The sequence below is a fragment of the Syngnathus typhle genome, linkage group LG7 (assembly GCF_033458585.1).
Source record: "Syngnathus typhle isolate RoL2023-S1 ecotype Sweden linkage group LG7, RoL_Styp_1.0, whole genome shotgun sequence".
NCBI lineage: Eukaryota > Metazoa > Chordata > Actinopteri > Syngnathiformes > Syngnathidae > Syngnathus > Syngnathus typhle.
This window is the reverse complement of record NC_083744.1, coordinates 13,381,789-13,401,789: the sequence shown is the minus strand read 5'-3', so window position 1 is coordinate 13,401,789 and position 20,001 is coordinate 13,381,789. Positions and strand designations below refer to the sequence as shown.

The following is a 20,001-nucleotide window of genomic DNA, read 5'->3' as shown; positions in this document are numbered from 1 at the left end:
TGAAATGAGCAAGAACTGAGAAACTTCAATATTTCCGTGTGAGTACAAAGTGTCAAGTAATAATGTGTAATATTTGTTCTATGTGAAGTATAACAGACAATTTGGAGGAGACATCCTCCCACACACACATTGTTTTTAGGAAGTGTTTTGAAATCTTTGGAAAAACAACAATATTGGTATGGTAGTCTTAAAAAAAATCAACATTTATTTTAACCACATGCAATCTAGTCTGTGACTTTTAATCTTTTTTTTTTCTACTTTTAGATTCCATGGAGGCCTTGGGGAAGTGGAGGAACACATTTGAGAGGTCTTGTATTTGAACCTGGGTTCATGTCCTTCTGTATGAATTTTGGATGTTCGCCTTAATGCTTGCATAGATAGGATTCCCCCTTACTCTCTCAATTTACAAAATAGCAACACTTTTTTTGTTACTAAATTGGACACCATACAAGACCTACGGTACGCACAATGTTTCAAAACAAGCGCACATGGATGTGGGAGGAACCGGAAATGTCAGTTTCAGGAAAACACTGACGGGAATTTTTGGACTACATACTGAAGTGTACTGAATAATCTGTGGAAAATGAGCCGTATTTATCATAACACATCTTTAAAAAACAAACCAGTGCACAATGAGAAATATGACAGTGTGTGGTTACCCGGCTCTCATGAAAGGTAGGTGACGTATGCAATTTAGCAAATCCACACAGTGTTCTTCCTGTTTAACGATGCAACCAAGGGAGAAAATGTTCGGATCTTGTTAAAGGAATATAATTAATTCGTGTGTATCTTCGGACAGGAATCCAGGAAAAGCATTTGTGGAGTGTTCTTATGGAATTTGAGTGTTGGCATCCACTAGGGGGCATACTTGTACAGCGCCGATTTAAGAGCGTCCGTCTTCCCGTCGCAACGGACGCTGATTGGCTGAGAGCGGTCACATGATGTTCCGAGCGCTTGAGCGGCCGCTTGCCCAATTACGTTAATGCGGAATTCAATTGCTTTTCGTGAAATGTTCATAATCTAATAAAAATAATAATAATATTATAGTAAAAACTGACAGCTGTGACAGCTGAACAAGAATGCTTGGAAGTACCCCCAGAGACAGCGCCTTCAGGGAGATTATTAGATTAAATGCCACAAATTATTGGAATACTGTTTATATTGTGATTATATGTATAGCTACTGTTTTGTTTTACAGTGGTCCTGGAGTGATTGTTGAAGGAATCCTTATTGATGTTTCAAGACATGTGCTGACTGATGTCAACAATCAGAAGGTATTGGTTGGATACTTACTGATGACAATGGATGTGTATGCAAGGCTAATATAGAAATCTATTTTGGGAGATTAGCAACCCCATTGTCAAATTGTCATTGAGAAATTTATCTCAAGAAATTTTTAAAAACGGAACTATTTACCATGCGTGTATTGTGTTTTCTCCTCCAATCAAACTTATTGCAAAAGTCATACAAGTTGAATCCATCTGTACAGTTCAACAGAAGTATATTTTTTTCATTTGGCAGGTACGTTCCTACATAATGTATATATTTTTTCTTTTGGCAGGTTCGTTACCACATACTGTATATCAAACCTAAACGCGTCCATCGAAGGAAGTATGACTCAAGTGGGAAGGAGATTGAACCAAACTTCAGTGACACCAGAAAGGTCAACACAGGCTTCCTCATGTCCTCCTACAGTAAGTAAAGACCAACAGATACTAACATGATCAATATTTCCCTTTTCATTCATTTTGTCACGATCAGCATTCAGCATTTCCTCAAATGGAATATTTAATTAATCTGCCAACTTGGAAAATTTAGGACGGGGCTTCCCAGGAGGCAGAATTGGGTTGCAGCAACTCTCAAAACACCACAGAATCAGACTCTTATTGTTGTTACTATTTATTAACAATATAAGTTATTATTAAAGGTAAATAGTAAACATCTATACGTGCCCTGTGATTGGCTGGAAACCACTTCAGGGTGTCCCCCGCTTATTGCTCGAAGTCTGCTGGGATAGGCTCCTGCACGCCCACGACCCTCATGAACATAAAGCGGTTCAGAAATCAGGTGGATGGATAGTAACAAGAATGGAAATGGGGTAAACTCCTGAGACTCAAACTAGTTAAAAAGACTTTCACCCATGTGTCCATATGTGTGCCTGTGTCTTCATTTACTTATATATAGAAGTGGAAGCTAAAGGGGAGTCAGACATACTGTCAGAGGAGCAGCTGTCAGCACTGATACGTAAAGCCGAGCTGGTGAAAATAACTGACAAGTACAGACCCGACGGCACATGGGCCTTCTGGTACCCTGAATGTGAGATGGACAAAACAGAGCTGGAGACTGAAACAGACATTCGGCTGAAGACGAGAGGAAACAGCCCCTTTATATGTGAGTACCTATCATATTCGAGTCATTGATGAGGAAAATGGCCACAATTATGTAACATGCATGTTATACTGGTGCCAAAACAAAGTTATATTTTGTCATATTTCACCGGGGTTCGGTTGAAGTTGGGAAATTGTGCCAAATGTAAATAAAACCAAAATACAATGATTTAAAAATCCTTTTCAACCTACCAATTTATGTTTGGCCAGATGGGTATTTTATTCACACTCTTTTAAGACCAATTCGCTTTTCTTCACTTCACACTATTTCTTGCTATTTTTAGTCTCCTTAGCTAAAGTAGAGGATGGCACAGTGTCCAAATGTAACTTTGCTGGAGATGAGAAGACCGGAGCATCGTGGACAGACAAGATTATGGCCAACAAGGCCGTAGCAGATTACGCCCAGAAGCCTGGAGGTGAAGGAGAGGGATCGCAGGAAGATGAATGGGTGAGGGCACAATTTCAAACTAAACCTAATTCAGACATACGTACATTGTTTACTGCAAGAACAGTGGGAAGAGCAAAATCGTTTTTATAGCATCAGTCATGGTTAAAGATCGGATATAATGCAAATGCTACTAAAGGTTTTAAAAAGCTCACCATTTTGATCCTTAGGATGACTAAAGAGAAGATTGTAGACTCGAGCTCTTGGCCCATCTCCAGATTAAACTTCAGTTCGATGTCTTGGATCAGATTGCTTCGGTTCCCCCACCAGAAACCAAATTTGTTGCACGCGTGGCCTTGGCTTGAATCGTTCCTTTGCACTTACAAAGTGAGAGTGATTTTTTTCTCTCTGAGTAAAACCGACAAGATCTGCTTTTGATTTGGTCACCTAGACAAGCTCTGTTATTTGACTTGCTCTGCTTCTTTCGTGCATATTTGGTCACATTACGTTGGTTAAATTCCACCATCGAATTGTGCATCGTTTTCCTCTTCTATTAACACTTCCAAATACATACATGACTTCAGACTTCAAATTTTCCACGGCCAAAACTGTTGGCCGCATCAATGGCACAAAAGTCTTAAATAAGATAGTGGCCATCAATTTATCCACCCGTTGCCATCAGTGTGCGCGATCCGTTAATGAAAGTAGTTTATATGTTTATTTTCCTTGTCCGATAACTGAAATAGAAAATAATGTTATTTGTCTATCATTGGTTATTCATATTTTTACTTCCATTGAACACATGTGGCTGATTTACTGTATAACAGAAAGTTATAACGCAATAGTGATTAGCAGTAAGGGTAAATATTAAGAGCAAAATATTCTCACGTCAATTTTGTCTCCTCAGTTACATGAGTGAAACTACACTCTTTAAATCCTTTACAAATACAGTAAAATACAACTTTATAGTAAATACAGCACATTTGACAACAGCTGCAAAGTGCTTGCCACAGTGAAAATAGGAAAAACAAACAGCGTGATTGCAAATGATCTGTTTGGTATGTACGTATGAACTAACTCTATTTTCAGAACACTAACTTGAATTCGACTTTGTCAGCTTAGTTCGTGATTTATTGTCGTAAAGGGGCAGAATGTAAAATAAATTGACATGCGATACTCATTCCTTTTCATTCACTGTCATTTTATTCTTCTTCAACTCTTTATTTAGTATACATCACTTGTCGGTGAGTAGTCCCCACTTTTCTTGTCAACTACAAACATACGTAAACACTAAATACAAATGTATCCAATTCTTGCCTTTAAATGTACAAAATATCTGTAGCTTTTTTTTTTACTAAAACACTGTAATAATGTAAACAATAAACAAATAGCACATACTGTCATCATTCTTTGCATTCCTTTGTACTTCTCAACTCAATTTTGGTCAACACATGCTATATGGAATTGATGAATAAGTCGCTTGAACTTGTACAGTAGGAGATACCACTGACCACAATATCCCAATAAGTTCTGATGGCACTCCATTGAACAGAAGGACTCAATTTCTGCCTTATACACAAATTATTTGGTCACATTACAAACATCTTGGTTATCTAAAACAAGTTATCTGTATTCTATAACCTAGTCAGAGTGTTCTTTGGCTCTGATGGACTTGGACATTAGCAGTATTCATTTCTTCCACTTGCATTTGAATAATGTATTTTAGATAAATAACAAATATTGATTGCTGTGTTTAGCAGAAAGGACTATGTTTACTTTTTCATTGTAATTTCTGTAATCATCTCTGGAATTGGGTTTTAGAAAAGTGCATCAGTCAGATCATTGATCCATTTTGTTGGAGTTTTTACATTCTGAATTTAGTAGCAGAGGAAGGTCTTTCAAAGATGAGCCCCCCCCACCATCTAACGGTCCGAACAAATGCTAAATGTCGTAATCGGTTTTGCTTAGAAACCATTCCCGTACGGTAGCCTTGTTCTCGCTGACCCACTGGATGTTGACTTTGACCTGCTCAATTGCCAGCTCCACAGCTCCAGAAACAGCAGAAATGTCATTCTTTGTGGCAAAAGTCTCCAACTGCAGAGGTTCAGAGGGATGGACATTTTTTTTTAAATAGAATAATGCGATATCTTTCAGGTCATCAGCTAAAATTTGTCCTAAGGCTCAAACCAAGCAATGTAAATAGGAACTAGGAACAATTCAAATAGAAACCCAGGGCAACCCTTAAACTCTTATTGTGCCTTGTTGGTTCAATACTTTGTCACACCAACCAGCTTTGTTGATGAAAAAGAAAATTGCATTTTACGTCATAGCTCAAGCGCGCATCAATAAAACCCAATAATAATGACAGCCGGTCGAAAGACTCATCTGATAAGTTGTAAGGTTATGAGATGTTTGTTTAGGCATCATAGTAAATTACCTCCTCCAGTTCGAACTCTGTCGAGAACCTCCTGGCCACTCCCTCGATCAGCTTGGCTCCATCACTGGTGACGTACAATAACAAAATCTAATTGAAATGCTGAAAATATTTGGACCGAAAATTGGAGAGCCGGATAATGTCATTACTATCACAGCGTTTGAAATGAAATGTTCCTTGTGGGTTTAATGAGAAAGAAGTCAAGATAAGGACTGATTACGATTCATGACCTTTGCGCGAGATGACAACTCAAAGCCACTGTGGATTGTAAGCTTTACGGCAGCTGTTTGTTCGAGGAACTGCTCACTTCAGTGGCCGATGTAAATGGGCAACAAGCTTCCATTTTATGTTGTGACACATCATGACAACACAGATTCTGGAAGAGTAAAAGAAGAACCAACCCCTGACGAACGTAGTCCCATTTTGCTCGAATGAAATTCCAGGCCAATCCATGTCCCGCCACATTTGAGGCAATGTAATTAATAGTAGTCGTAACATCCATCAGTCGTATCTTCTCAGGGTCCAAAGTGTAGTCCAGGTATCTGCAAGATAAGCAAGACTCTCTTTAATGTGGAATTAAACTTATCTGAAGGTGCGGCTGTAATAAAATAAGATGTTATTAAAGCTTTTATCGTATTTAACGTGAAACATCATCGAGTTTGAACGCCACTGTTAGCTTCACCTGTTTAGAAGCCAGATCTTCTTGGTGCACGACAGCGCTTTACGAAGCTGTTCTTTCTCTGAGGTTTTACTCGTGGTCAGGAACTTATTCCAAGCAAACTCCCACTCTTTTTCCCCCCCAGCGGCCAGAGCTTGGCAGTAGATGACTGACCGCAAGTTGGGGTGAATGCTGAGTCACACAAACACACATGAAACATTATTGCAATTTTTGAGATGCTTTGTTTTCTGATATGGACTTTCGGTAAATCCAAGAAATTGGAATCTTGGAAGTCAACTGCCCTAAAGTTGATCCAGTTTGGAACACAAAAACAATTCAGGAAACTAGGTGTCATAAATCTGAAGTCAAATGCTAATCAGAGGTCACACTGATTTGATTTCATCTTGAGAATTGCAGACAAAAGTCGTTTTCTTGTGAGTTTACTTGTGTTGCCTCAACAAATATCAACCGATGGGGTCAAAAAGGACAAAATATGACAATAGGCTGGGAAAGGAACTTATTTGCATTATGACAAAAGTTGTTCCAGTCATTCCAAACTGAGTTCTCATACAATTTAAAGTTTAGAAGTCTGTTGTTACCAACTTAATCCTTATGTTCCTAAAGGTCTGGAATGTATATTACACAAAATAATAATTACTAGCGCCTTTCAGAATATGGTTCTTGACCAGTTTAGTGTAAGATCAACCTCAGCAAGTGGTTTTGTAATTAAATACAGTTAATAAATTAGAGTTTCATCTGACACATGATATTATACAGTTACCATGGAAACAAAGATTAAAAATATAATCATGTGACTAACTGAGGTTTATGGCTTGGTAATAGCACACACAGAATACAAGTTGACAGTATTTTTGAACTTTGGATTTGATAATCCTTTCTATAAAATGACACACGTATGCAACTTTGGTTCTAGGACCAAATGCAGTCATTTGGTCAGCCTACTTTGATCATTCATATGACCAATATGTATTTATGTTGGTTTTTTTTTGTGTAGGTTTGAGATGTATAAAAATATTTCTAAATTTAACAAAGTTTGCAGTAAATTAATCTTAGCATTTTAAACCATTTTGTATATGACCGATTTTACAGATTGTTAGGTTTCGCTCTGCCTCCGATAGGTCAAAAACAAAAGATATTTTTGACAATTAGTCACCAGCCTAAAAATGATACTTTTCTTTGTTGACAATTAAGATCACCACCACATTTAATTATTTATTAGCCAGGTGTGGCCATACCTGTTGGTGTTGGTATCATTGCTATTCATCCACTCGTCAAACATCAACGTGGCCATTTCAATGCATTCTTGGAGTCCATTGGAACAAGCCATGTCAATGGCTGTGATCTGGTTGTGCCTTGAAATGAAACCCAGCATTATTTCTTTGGGAAAGTGATCAGTTAACATTCTCTAGGCAAATATCAACTTTTATGGGTAATGAACCTTAAAACAAAATGATGGTAAGGTTAAAACTTTCAGATGAGAGGGATCTTCTAACGATACTCAGCAGAGGTCATTTTGTGGCGGACCTGGCCTCTCGCTCAGCAGGCCAACAGACAAAGAATTTGCAACAAAAGCCTCCATCCTTTTCCAATACCATTGATCCTCATTAAGATCGCCGATTAACTGGAGCCTATCCCAGTTGACGCAAGAGGTGGGCTTCACCAGTACAGCTGGTTACCATTCATAATCACATTGACACCTATGGACAATTTAGGATCACATTTTGGGACTGTGGGTGTCAGTAGAAAAAGAAGATGCTAACTAGGCAGACATCATTATTGTTATTGTTTTTTTAAATAAGAAATGAAAATGGCATTTAATATGTATATGACGAATACTAATATGCTTGCTAAACTACATACAGAACATTAAACTGATCAAAATACAAACAGAACATTAGTGCAAGGGAAACATTTCCTTACTGTAAGGAGTGGCTCGTTGGAATTTCAGAGTTGTCTGTAAAGTTCCTGTAGTAACTGTACAAGTTTTTAACTTGCGCCCGAAGATAAGCCTGAAACAGAGTGCATGTTTCCAACCTTGGAATGTTAGTCAAGCACAATTCTACCGGTAATTTGATTTTATAGCCAACCAACATTTTGATGTCACTGGTAAAAAGTTCTAAAGACAACAGACCCTCAAAAATGTGGCAAATAGTGATGTTATGAATGCTTTGTAAGTAATTGAACTGCTCATAATGGTAGATAATGAAACATGCCTGCATGGGTCCATACACCTCGGAGCGGTCAAACATGAGGACAAAGTACTCAAGATTGCGAACTGCGGACTCCCAGGGTATGGAAGCTTTCTCATTGCGAAGGAACCACGTTGTATTCAGAGCTAGAGTCACATTGACCATTTTGGCCCTAAAAGAGAATTTTTAGCAAAGTGAAGGAACAGTGTGATTGCGTTGACCAAATACGTCAATAGTCAGATTAAAAAAAAAAAAAAACAGCAATAATACCTTGCCAAATGAAATGCATCATCAATGAGCTGCCCTCTGTTCATCACTGGAATGCGCTAGAAAGCAAAAAACAAGATGATGTTGAAAACAACTGAGTATGATGTACAGTTTGACAACATGACAGGTTCAATTCAGATTTGTGTCGGGGGCAAATTAACGGAATGGATATAAAACATAGGATCGCTGTGTTAAAAGATTTTTGGAACAATTGAACAATTCAAAGGGAGCCACGAGGAACAGCTATTGAACCTGCAACCCTGCATTAGGGGCTACGTAGGTCTGGTGCCTTGCTCAAGAGTATTCCAACTGACAGTCATAATTTTCTGTTTAACAAATATCTGAAGCTAAATACTACATACTCATTCTCACTTATAATTTTCAAATCTAAATATAAAATAGACAGGCAGACGTTCTATTACGATTTGCCACGTTGGCTTCGTACTCACATTTGGGTTTGATTCCAGCTGATTGAGGAGTTTTTCCCAATTCTCTGGGTTGTAATTGACCCGGTAATATCCAGTACAGTTGACATTTACAAGGATCCACTCTCCGTGCTTAGAAAGGAATGGGTCTTTAACTGGGAGGGGAGAAGATAAGTTCTACAACAGACTGATAAATAATGTAATTGTTCCATTTTGATCGTTGAGTTTGATTTGAGGTGGGGGGGGGGGGAGAAAAAAAATATTTGCTGTTCTCTTACCTGCACTTCTGGTGTTCAGCCAGATGAAACTACTTCCTGATGTATTTGACATCACTCGGATTGGGATATGCCACAAACGACTGAACAGTCAAAAGAACAGATAGTAATGAGAAGTCTTTCCTGGTTAGTAAAATGAGCCAACTAAACTGGAGGCAGTCCTGACATCATTTACAGATCAAATGACTCAGGGTTGATCCACACTCCTAACATGTTACAAAATGAATCATGTGGATCATTTGGAGATCACTCTGACAGTAATCGCAAACTCTATCGATGCAAAGTGAGCATGGCTTAGATTGGTTCTAACCAAGTATATTGTGAGTAGTCAAATTAACCATAACATTTCATGTCAGATGCATTCACTCGCATTTGCTCATTATTATCAGGTTTATGGTGTTTGATCAGAAAAATAAATAAAAATAAAGGGGCCATTAAATGCAATGATTCAAGTTTGAGTACTTCTTACAATATTTCAGAAATGTAGAAGCACATGAGAAATGAAAGAGAAAGTAAAATGTGGCTAAGGTGAGAATCTCAAGCAAGCTTTGAGTAAATTTTCCTCTGTTTATGTTTGGTAATACTCATGCCTTCCTTTCTTCTACTGTTGCTAACCACAGACGTCTCTTTAATTCTCTGAGTAAATGTTGTTTTGTGACTTCATGTCTTTACATTTTAATTATTTTTTTGTACTTCTTGGTATGTGCACTTTAACTTTAGAAAATTCAGCTGCTCAATGTTGGTAATTTGTCCTATGTGATTTATCTTCCGCTATTTGAGTTACTTGTGAAGTAATTATCTGTTTTGCTAGTTAATGTAAAACATGACATACCTGGAGTCCAAAGTACTGTTGAAGAGGAAGTGATTCTGGTTGATTTCGCCATTTGTAGTGTTGATGGTAATAACAGGATATCCATTTTGATTGGTCCATGTGCCCATCGTCTCGGCAACTTTAATGTGACCCCCGTCCTCAACAACAGCCTGTTTGTAACGTGAGGGTTTAAAAACTTTTTTTTGGGAGGGGGGGGATTTTGTTAACTTGCCTTTTGTATACATTTCCAAAGGTCATCTTGGTCAGTATTTCCATATTTATAGCTACTGAGGTACATCTGGAACGATGAAAGGGAGAGAAAAACATTACATTACAATTATGCCAGCAAGAGCAGAAGTGTTTTTTGTCATGATCTACCATGAGGTTTGTTTTGCTTTCCTCTCAAACATTATTTACAGAAATAACATTTTATTGATGGTTTTGAATGGTCGTGAGTTGGTGCCGGTGTGCTCATCAAGTGACCAATTTTTCAAATTTGTTTTGAAATCAGAACTGATTACCGTAATTTTCGGACTACAAGTCGCACCGGAGTATAAGTCGCACCAGCCATAAAATGCCCAAAAAAGTCATGCCACACACATACAACAATTAGGATACAACTACTCCTGAATCAAATGAGGGTATGCTAACACTTACTTTAATCCCCTTGTCGAAAACTCTTTGCTCCACGGCGTCTGCCAGCATTCTCAGCACCATTGCTCCCTACAGCATGAATAAAAAAGTCATATGAATGATAATATCAAAAGTACAGTTTGTACATGACATCTGTATTTCTTTTCTACTCATTTGAGCATACCTTGTAGGTGGATATATCATCAAACATCTGAATGATTTGTGAAGTGGATTCGACGTTGCTAGGTGGGACACTAAGAGGATGTGAAGAAGCCAATGCATCCTGCTCAAGTGCTGCGTGAAGTTCACTCATGATGTACATTTCTTTCTGGTGGAGACGGACAACACATCAAATAATACTGCCTCAATGAAAGACTAATAAGAAGGGATCAACTTTTCAGACCAAATATTATTACGATGGCACGTTTCGTAAATCAGAAATGCGATACGGTGATCAAAACAGACAAAAAAAATAGCAACATACAGACGCACCCGAGTTCATCTTTCTTCTTTCACCTACCCATTCTCAAATAAATCTTGTACTGTACATTATCTAGAAATCCGAACTTACAACTTGAAATGTAGGTTCAACGTTGCCCAATGCCAAGATTGACATGTAGGTGGCAAAGCCTTCCTTTAGCCAAACTTCACTCCACCATTTCATTGTCACGAGATTTCCAAACCACTGCAAGCAAAAGAGGTGCAATTTAGAAGCATTGAACACATATGTCAAAATGGGACACAAAAAAATTGTGAATGAGGCATTTCTTATTTACTTGTGGCGTGGCATGTGACCACGGTAAAATGACTCTTTACATTTGAATTCAGGGGAGACTGATGAGAGCAAAAGCTTTTAACTAACCTGGTGTGCCAGTTCATGTGCAATGAGATGAGAGATTTTTTCTTTGTGCAACTGGGATGACACCCCTTCTTCATACAGCAAGGCTCCTTCTTGATATGTTATCAGTCCCCAGTTTTCCACCGCTGCAGCAGATAAATCTGGCAGTGCAATTTGATCTGGGGGAATGATCAGACATAATAAATATCTGCAAAGTGTTTTGTTTCCACAAATCTTGTCAAGGCACATTCATTGGGGGAAAACAATGGTGATGTTTGGAACCTGCGAACATGTTTCAACTACACAACTGGACAAATTAGCTACAAAACCTCAGTTTGTCCACAAGGACTACATGAGTGAACCGGCAAGCCTGTTCTAAAAAGGTTTACCAATGATCAGACATTGTGATTTCCCAGAATGTCACGTCTCGTCCCCAGCCGTTCCACTATGTTTTTGTTGTCATGGTTACTGTCTGTGTGCTCGCCCCTCCCCTCCTGTGTGCCAATGATTAAGTGTGAATATTCTCACCTGCCTCTATATAAGTCCTGTCTGCCCCTCATGACCTTTCGGGTCATTGTGTGTGTGTGTTGTTGTTGTTGTCTTGATGTCTTTTTGGTTCCTGTTGTCTTAATGTCTTCACGGTTCCTGTTGTCTTAATGTCTTCACGTCCTTTGCGTCGCGCCCCTGTCGGTTAGTCCTCTGGTTATTTTGTTAAGTCATGTCAGTTTGACGACTCTGTTTTTGAGGTCCTCCAATAAATCCTGGTCCAAGCTGCATTTGGTCGCCCTGCTCCATCCGTTCCTGACACGGAACTGTTGTAAGTAACCATTTGGAAATGTAAACACTTGAGAGATTATTAAAAAGTGTTGCATGTAGATATTTTGCTGTTTCATACCTCATTAAAGGAGCTATATCATGCTAGATGAACTTTTTGACCTTTTAGCCATGTTAAAATGCTAAAAGAGTATTTTGCTTTGTGATTGGCCAATGAACGCACCTCAAATCTAGGGATGGGTGTCGAAGTACGTACAGTGGAAGTGGGGATTGAACTTTGAGTCTGACTTCAAAATGAGAAAAATCGCCACCAAAATAAAATAACTCCTATTTCATAAAAACATTTAATTACGTAATATATCATGATGTATATATGCCTATAATTAACCGTAGACACACACTGAATTTGATCCATTGCATAAATTCTTACCAAGCTTTTTCAGAACGTAATGGATTCCAAAGTGGTTTTCATAGAACTTGAGAATCTTTCCGGTAACATCTGCTGCATATCGAGTGTGCCCAGCATCAGTAACCTCTGGCCGAGCATATATCTGCATGAAAAAAAAAAATCATAAAGGGCACATGAGGTCTTGTTTCGTCTTATCCTCAACTGAAACATTTACACACATGCACAAAATTGTTGATGCCCTTCCATTAAAGACATCAAGTTCATCAAGAACAAAAAATGATCTTAATTTGTTGAGAATTAAACAATTAAAAGCAGACGGTTTTATTTTTGTGGTCAAACAGAGTAGTTTTGATTTATAATTAAACTGCACATTGAGTGTTGTGGCAAAATGGCACCTGTGTTTTTCTTTCCATAACAGAAAGGTAGTAAAAATTTTGAATGGTTGAGTAAAGGGAAATAAAACATACTGCCAGTCAACACAGTAAAACAACTCAATGAGTCTTAAAGTCAAAGCAAACTTACCTGGATTGTCACGCGTTCGAGCACTGATTTAATGGGTGTGAACTCTGAAACTGTGAATGCCAATAAGTTGGTGGACATTTTCGGTGTCGGATAAAATTGTGTGACTTCCCAATCTTCTGCAAGTTCTGAGCCTAAAAGAAAAGGGTGCAAAGTATATTGTGTAATAGATATTTTGCTTTGTTTACATTTACCTGATTGTAAATCATATTTATTCACCTTTCGCAGCTTCATTCCCAAGTGCCGTCATTTCTTTCCTATGTTTGATTGTCACATCAAACACAGCCTTCATTTGCGGCTCATCGAAACAAGGAAACAATTTTCTGGCGGCTGTTGGCTGCAGGAATGTACTGGCAAGAAATCTATGCAATAAAAAAAGGTTAATATTCACCAATAAGTCACGTGTACTAGTCACATGTAAGTCTCAAATCGTAACCGTCAATGTTGAAGCAAGTCCCAAGCTAGTGTGGAAATAAGTCAAGCAACTCTTGTAGAGTCACTACCAACTTTCAAGCAAGTTGAGTCGTCGTTTCTTGTTTTGAGTATGTTCTAAGTCAAGTCATATTTTGCTCAGTCACAACATATAGTATATTATATATTATAACTCTTAATACATTCATGTGTAAATGAAACATCAGTGCTATGATGCTGCTACTAACTATACAATATTGCAAAGCAGAATAAAATAAAGTATATAGCAGCTTACTCTAACTGTGATTAACATGTCTCATTCTCATGAGCTAACGATGAGCATGGGCTTCCCTAGTTAGCAAATTAAAATATTTAAGCAGTTTCAAAATATATTATAGCAAAATAATATAACATAATTCAAAATTGTGTGTTGCTGTGCTTCAGAACAAGTCTTCATCTAATCGATGACTTTTTAAACTATTAATTTACTGTTAGGTCAAACTTTGGCACCATTTGGAACGGGAATGGAGGTTTAGTGGTTCAACCAACAAATTCCCCTTTACCAATTTAACAATAGTTAATTTTGAAGAATTAACTTTTAAGTAACCCCTACTCAGGCCCCCTTCTTCAGGTTTTTCATGTCAAGCTTTGAAATTTGGAATTTCATCTTAGCCAATTTGTCTGGACCAAATCCAATACACACTCGCGCACCATCCTATCCACCATATAACTCGACAAGAGATAATTGATTCTTAACTGAGAAATCAAAGATTTGTTTATTTACATAAATAGAAATCATATGAATAAAGGTCATTTGAGCAAAAATAAATTTCAGATGGACGCATCCAACTTTATTCACCAATTGCCACTTGCCAGGAACTAACGCTCACTTTCAAAAAGACGGCCGACTCCTGAATGAGAACAAATTAATTTGCCTTCAAAATAGATTCAGACTGTCATTATGAGATCAGTCGGATTTATTGTATTTCCAGCCATGACTGGTCTTCTCTGAGTTATACGGTAGAGCGGACACATTTGGACTGTTATGTCAACGTGTTAATTATCCTTGACCATTTATATCAGTTAAAAAGAAAAAACATTTAAAGAACTATCTTTAAACAGATTTATAAATCAAAATCTTTTTCACACTTACCTCTCTCTATTTGTGTTATTTTCAAAATGTGGAACATCTTCATTATATGTGCTTAGATATAAAGCTTGAAGATTTTGTGAGATCTCTCCCTGGAATTCCAGAAATAAGCTGTAGTTCTTTCCAGCCATCAGTTCCTCCTTTAACTGGATCTCCAAGAAATCACTTTCATTCACATGATTCTTCATATTAATTATCTCGATCTTCTTATTTGTCATTTTATTCTTCACAAATGGATCATAAACCCTCAGGTCACGGCTATGGAGGTAAATGCTCTGTGTTTTCTCAACACAATGAAAATGTACAGTTGAGGTACCGGTGAACACCATCGTCTGGTTTGGAGTGGTGACATTAACTTCCTCGATGATTCTGGAGTAGAGCTGAAGATGAAGAAATAATTTGTAGTTGTCAGGCACCAGATTTGTCGGCAACCGCATGACAGGTGGCGGTATAATAATGGGGGGTGGGTCGGTCGGCTTTTCTGTTGCGTTCATCGGTCCGATCTGGATTTCGTAAAAAATGACCATAGTGACCATGCTGCAAATGGCAGACGCAGTCAGGATCCCAAAAGAAGCGGCGAAGGCCTTAGACGTCGAGCTCTTCAACATGGTGGCTGCTTGATCGGCGGTTCTGTTCGCTTGCTTTGCTGAGCTTATTCTGACACATCTCTGTACTTTTACCTCTGATCTGCAAAACCTTATCTGCATCCAAGTAACCACCCTCCCATAAATAGGGCTTGGCCCCACTATCTCAAGTCTGTGTTTGGATTAAGCATTAACCTGGACATTGCATAGGGAGCAAAGAGTAAGTGATTCAGTCTGGAAGGTTGTAAATGAGACGTCATAGATAGTGCTCAAACATCTGGAGGTGGTTTCTGTGGTCCAGACACACACTCTCAAGAAGCTTAGCGCAGCCCATTTCTCAGCTGGATCATTATAACTTAGTGGCTATGGAAAGTCTCCACACACCTGTTTAAATGGCAGGAGTTTGTGATGTAAAAAAATGGGAGTTAATTCCAAAGTTAATTTCGAAACTTTTCAACCATAAATGTTGCCTACAACCTGTGCACCAACCCCCAAAAATATTTTTAAAAGTCCATATTTTTGTGGTGAAGTGTACGGGAGAGGATTAGGGCCGGTGAAAAAAAAGAAAAGAAGAGGGGTGACAGGATTCTGACCTTTTTTCTCAGAATTCTGACTTTATTCTCAGAATTCTGACTTTAAAGTCTGAATTCTAATTTTAAAGTCGGAATTCTAACTTTAAAGTCAGAATTCTGAGAATAAAGTATTTTCTTCACTGGGCCTAATCCTCTTCCGTACAATAGTCTTCTATACATTGGTTCAAGTAAAAATAAATATTTTAAAAAATGTACATATGCACATAGTGTGGGTTTATTTCAAATGTCCTTTTTGTCAAACATCTAGTTAGGCAGTGCGCTGTTGTTTGGGGCTCCCCAGTAGTGGCCCCCTCTATCATTTAAATTGCCTGATTCTGGCCGAAACAGTTTCACTCTCAGGTTGGTGGCACAATAACATGGACTCACTGATTTAAAGGCCGCAAGAGAAAAATGTTTATTGCTTACAAACTCAAGTACAATTGAACCCATTTATATTCCCTAAACTGCTGTTATGACATTAGTCTTAATCTCGGGGGCCCTCCAACTCAACACAAAACACACCATTGTTTAGTAAATTATAAATGTAGTGCATAAATCTTTGCAAAGTAATTTTGCAATGACTTGGTTTAATCACATGTGCTGAACAGTAAATTCAGAGAAATTAACTTAAACCAGTTTTTAAGGGGAAATGAAAGAAAGCAAAGTATAATTGGTCAGTAAAGAATATTTTAAATAGATTGACATCAACCTATGAAATCATCACAATCCACTAGTTCTGACAACAAAGTTAGTCTAGAATCGTGCAAAAAGAGCTCCAAAAGTGTTCACAGGCAAAACATAGACAATAAGGGTCTCTAGTGAACAGCATGTGTAATATAGCAAGAGCATTGCTTGGGTTTCTCAGCTGGAGGAGCCAAACAGTTGAAATCAAAATAAAATCCAGTTGAGGATAAAATAATTTACATCCACAGTGCATAATCTAAAATCTAAACCTCATGTGAAAATTTGCACTGTAGTACAGTAATATTACACAACTACAAGAGTAATGGAAATTCAGAAGAAACACATCCAGTACATTAACACATCATTTAACAGTTGGTCCAGCACTGGCTTAAACCCAAACTGAGCTGATCTGCATTCCTAACAGGCTTGAATCAGAATCACAAGATCTTAATGCATTTCTTCAAAACAAATATTCAGAAGCCAGTTGCAAATTGAAGATTTTATAGAAGCTGGTAGTCCTGGAAAAGGCGTTTTTCTGGTCTTTATTATTGAATTACAGAGATCACTTAGAATACAGTTTTCTTTTATCATAAATAATATACAAAGTAAAAATATGCACACCTTTACATATTTGCATTATCGGTACTGCTGAGTTCATTCATTTTCATATACGACCTACTTTAATCATTCATTTTTTGTTGCAATCTTCTTAGGCTAGGCAACACTGACATCTTTGAAAGCAAACTTGTGTACATTTGTGACTGTTCCCATGGAAGTATCTTGGACCTTGCATTTTTGTTACGTGCATAGCCAGTGCTCTCAATTAACTTTGAGGCCGGTGACGCTCTAAAGTTAGCAGCCACTCATGTGACTTATTTGTGTCCCACTCGGTAAACTGAGTTATGTAAAACAATAATTGAGGAATACAATTACATTCACAGAGTTGGTTGGTTACCAAAGCCAGCTGTCAAGATGCTGGACACAGTAACAGGAGCCGTCCAGGATGGCCGACAGTTCCTCGTAGCTCCTCTCTCTCCAGGTCGGAAGAAGTCTCTCGTTGTTGAGGGCCTGCAGTCTTGGCGTCCCTTCCCGAAGGACATGGTACAAGCAGGGCCAACGACTCTGGATCCTCAGCCTCGTGCGCCTGTCCAATGTAATGCCACGAACAATCTTCTTGGCTCTGAGCTCACGCAGAGCGGGCAGCTTTAGACAAGAGAAGACCAGGCCTCTGCTGGGCGACACGTCCAAGAACTCCAAAGAAAGCGACTCTAGAGTGTAGGAAATACCTAGATTCCAGAGCGGCACCAGAATGTGTAAGGTCAGTGATTTGAGGTTAGGAAGGGATGTCGTTAGGGTCTGCAGTGTTGATGGAGTCACTCCTTTGAAGACCCAGAAGAACTTCAGCTCAAGCACTTTGAGCTGCTGGAATTGGGTGAGGAGAGACACTGACAAATCCGACCAGTCAAAGTGTAACCTCATCTTGCTGATACGAGGACAGCTCTGAGTGAGTTTGGTCAGCAGCTCCTGGAAATTGGTCACCTGTCAAAACAAATGACATTAGTTCAGGGAAATAAGAAATAAGCCAACAAAACTTTTTAGAGTTATCTTTCATCAATATTTACAATTTACGTAGAATCAATTCTATATGAAGTGTTACCTGGTCCATCTTAGTGATGCTGTCCTGGTGAGAACTGGAGCTGGAGTGCACCCTGAGATCCAGAGGCTGAAGAAGTGTAAACGTCCAGTTGAGGTCTAGCTGACCAAGGTCCCTGCAGTGGACATTATCCAACAGGTGGCTTAGCAGCTCACCCCACTTATTACAGCGATCCCCCAAATCAAAGCTGGCCTTCAATGTGAGAAGACTGGCCCGGCGCGAGATGAGATGGTGCGTGTAGAGGTGAACCCAGGATTTCCACCTCTCAAACTCTCGATTGGACACCAGCACCCCCTCTTGCCCCAGGTGGAAGACGCCTCGACGGGAATAGTCAGCAACCCGCCATAGCTTCCATGAACGAACAAGGCAACTCCAACTCAAGCAAACCAAAGCACAGCTACATTTATCCACCTCATTCAGGAAAGACAACACGTGGAGCTGGCACTCCACTGGCAGGAAGTTGAAAGGGAAGTAGTCATCCCCCGCTTTGCGGCGGTTGTTTACAGGAGCCAAGGGTCTTTTCCGCGGGGACATGTTGATAGCACAGAACCAACGGTGGAAGTCAGGATCTCCACCGGGAAGTCTTGTGGTGTGGCTTTGCCATAAATCTGTCTCTTCAGCTTAAATTGGTGAAAAGCAAAGTCATGTCAGATAGGAATTTCATTTGTTTGGTCATTGGAAAAAAAAAAAAAACACTTCTTTTGAAAGGCCTATGTATGTTTTTACAAAGGGATAAAAATAATCATCTTAGAGGAAGCTGGTCAACATGCATTTGCAGTCAAATCAATATTGACCACACAGACTATGATGAATTAAATGTTTTAGCAGTTTTCTGTGCTATTCTTTCTACGGGATAATTTGTTCTCAAATATAGGATACGTACTGTATATATATACTAGTTAACCACTCAAATGCATTCAATAAAGCATGTCTCCTCAAATTGCAATGCGGTACAAACAACCACATACACGGGCTATAGTTTACCAAGATAATCAATGTATTGATCATCACTTTATAGACTGCATGTGTGGTATTCAGTTGACAACATTACTGCTATTAATTTAAGTCAATATGTAGCTTCTGTAGCAGTTTACATACTTTCATAACTAATATGTTTACTTCGTGTATTTACCTTTTTGGTCGAACAGGTTCGGCACCCTCAATCTAGTTAGCCTGCTAGCTGTTAGCTAATGCAAAAAAACAAAAAACAAAGGCGTTTCCGATCAAAACTATTTATTTCCTTGTTGTCCCGTAAATTTAATAGAGATCCATCAGGCGTTGGTATTGGTAGCACGGAGGGGACAAAACTATTTGAAATGAAGCGGTAGTTGGCACATTCTGTTGCGTTTGTGCGCTAATGCAGAGAGCTACGCTGCCCATGATGTCATCAAAAGCCGCCGGTTGTATTTGTAGTACGTAAAGTGGAGGCCTAGAGGGCGCGCGCCGCTTAATATTGCAGCGGAATCAAGGTCCTCAGCAGCTCCTGTGGTAGGTCGAACCTCCTGAGCTGTCTCAAAGTATAGCCTCTGCTGGGCCTTCTTCTGGACAGTCGATGTGGCCGGTCCATTTCAGGTCCCGAGAGATTGTGGATCCCAGGAACTTGAAGTTGTCTGTTGAGGGAATAGCATTACTGAGGATAGTAAGGGGTGAAGGGTCTCTCCTGAAGTCCACTTTCATCTCCACAGTCTTGAGCGGGTTAAAACTACTGCTTTGTTAAAGCATCCGAGATGGGAAAATGCAGGCAAATATTTTTTAATGATGGTAATTAGAATTTTTTTTTCAAATAAAAAGGCTGAGACAGTCCTGTATGTAGTATGTTATCTTCTGTGCTCCACATGTGGCCATGAATTGTAAACATGTTGTGTGACGTTGCATCTTCTGTCCATGCGGGGACACTGTAGGGACACATTTGGCCCACAGA

The 20,001-nt window shown here is 38.9% G+C and overlaps 3 protein-coding genes across 3 annotated transcripts; 1 reads left to right on the top strand and 2 right to left on the bottom strand.

Annotated features, from left to right (window-relative positions):
* The first annotated feature begins 487 nt into the window (after positions 1-487).
* arpin (actin related protein 2/3 complex inhibitor) lies at positions 488-3,952 on the top strand. The gene is made up of 6 exons (XM_061282863.1): positions 488-675; positions 1,199-1,274; positions 1,562-1,694; positions 2,185-2,391; positions 2,672-2,835; positions 3,003-3,952. The coding sequence occupies exons 1-6, from the start codon at positions 584-586 to the stop codon at positions 3,009-3,011; spliced, it is 681 nt and encodes a 226-aa protein (XP_061138847.1). The 5' UTR covers positions 488-583; the 3' UTR covers positions 3,012-3,952.
* On the bottom strand, positions 3,882-15,227 carry anpeplb (alanyl (membrane) aminopeptidase-like b). Its single transcript, XM_061282865.1, has 20 exons — positions 14,590-15,227; positions 13,245-13,387; positions 13,029-13,159; positions 12,528-12,648; positions 11,348-11,502; positions 11,057-11,170; positions 10,670-10,813; positions 10,510-10,575; positions 10,085-10,150; positions 9,874-10,022; positions 9,045-9,124; positions 8,791-8,921; positions 8,345-8,400; positions 8,099-8,246; positions 7,806-7,894; positions 7,121-7,237; positions 5,889-6,056; positions 5,608-5,748; positions 5,210-5,273; positions 3,882-4,866 (listed from the first exon to the last, which is right to left on the bottom strand). The coding sequence occupies exons 1-20, from the start codon at positions 15,192-15,194 to the stop codon at positions 4,714-4,716; spliced, it is 2,841 nt and encodes a 946-aa protein (XP_061138849.1). The 5' UTR covers positions 15,195-15,227; the 3' UTR covers positions 3,882-4,713.
* Positions 15,228-16,132: 905 nt separating this feature from the next.
* Positions 16,133-19,473, bottom strand: si:dkey-12e7.1 (uncharacterized protein LOC557553 homolog). The gene is made up of 3 exons (XM_061283035.1): positions 19,213-19,473; positions 18,084-18,700; positions 16,133-17,965 (listed from the first exon to the last, which is right to left on the bottom strand). Exons 2-3 carry the CDS (start codon positions 18,612-18,614, stop codon positions 17,378-17,380), a joined length of 1,119 nt encoding a protein of 372 aa, XP_061139019.1. The 5' UTR covers positions 18,615-18,700; positions 19,213-19,473; the 3' UTR covers positions 16,133-17,377.
* Between the last annotated feature and the right edge of the window lie 528 nt (positions 19,474-20,001).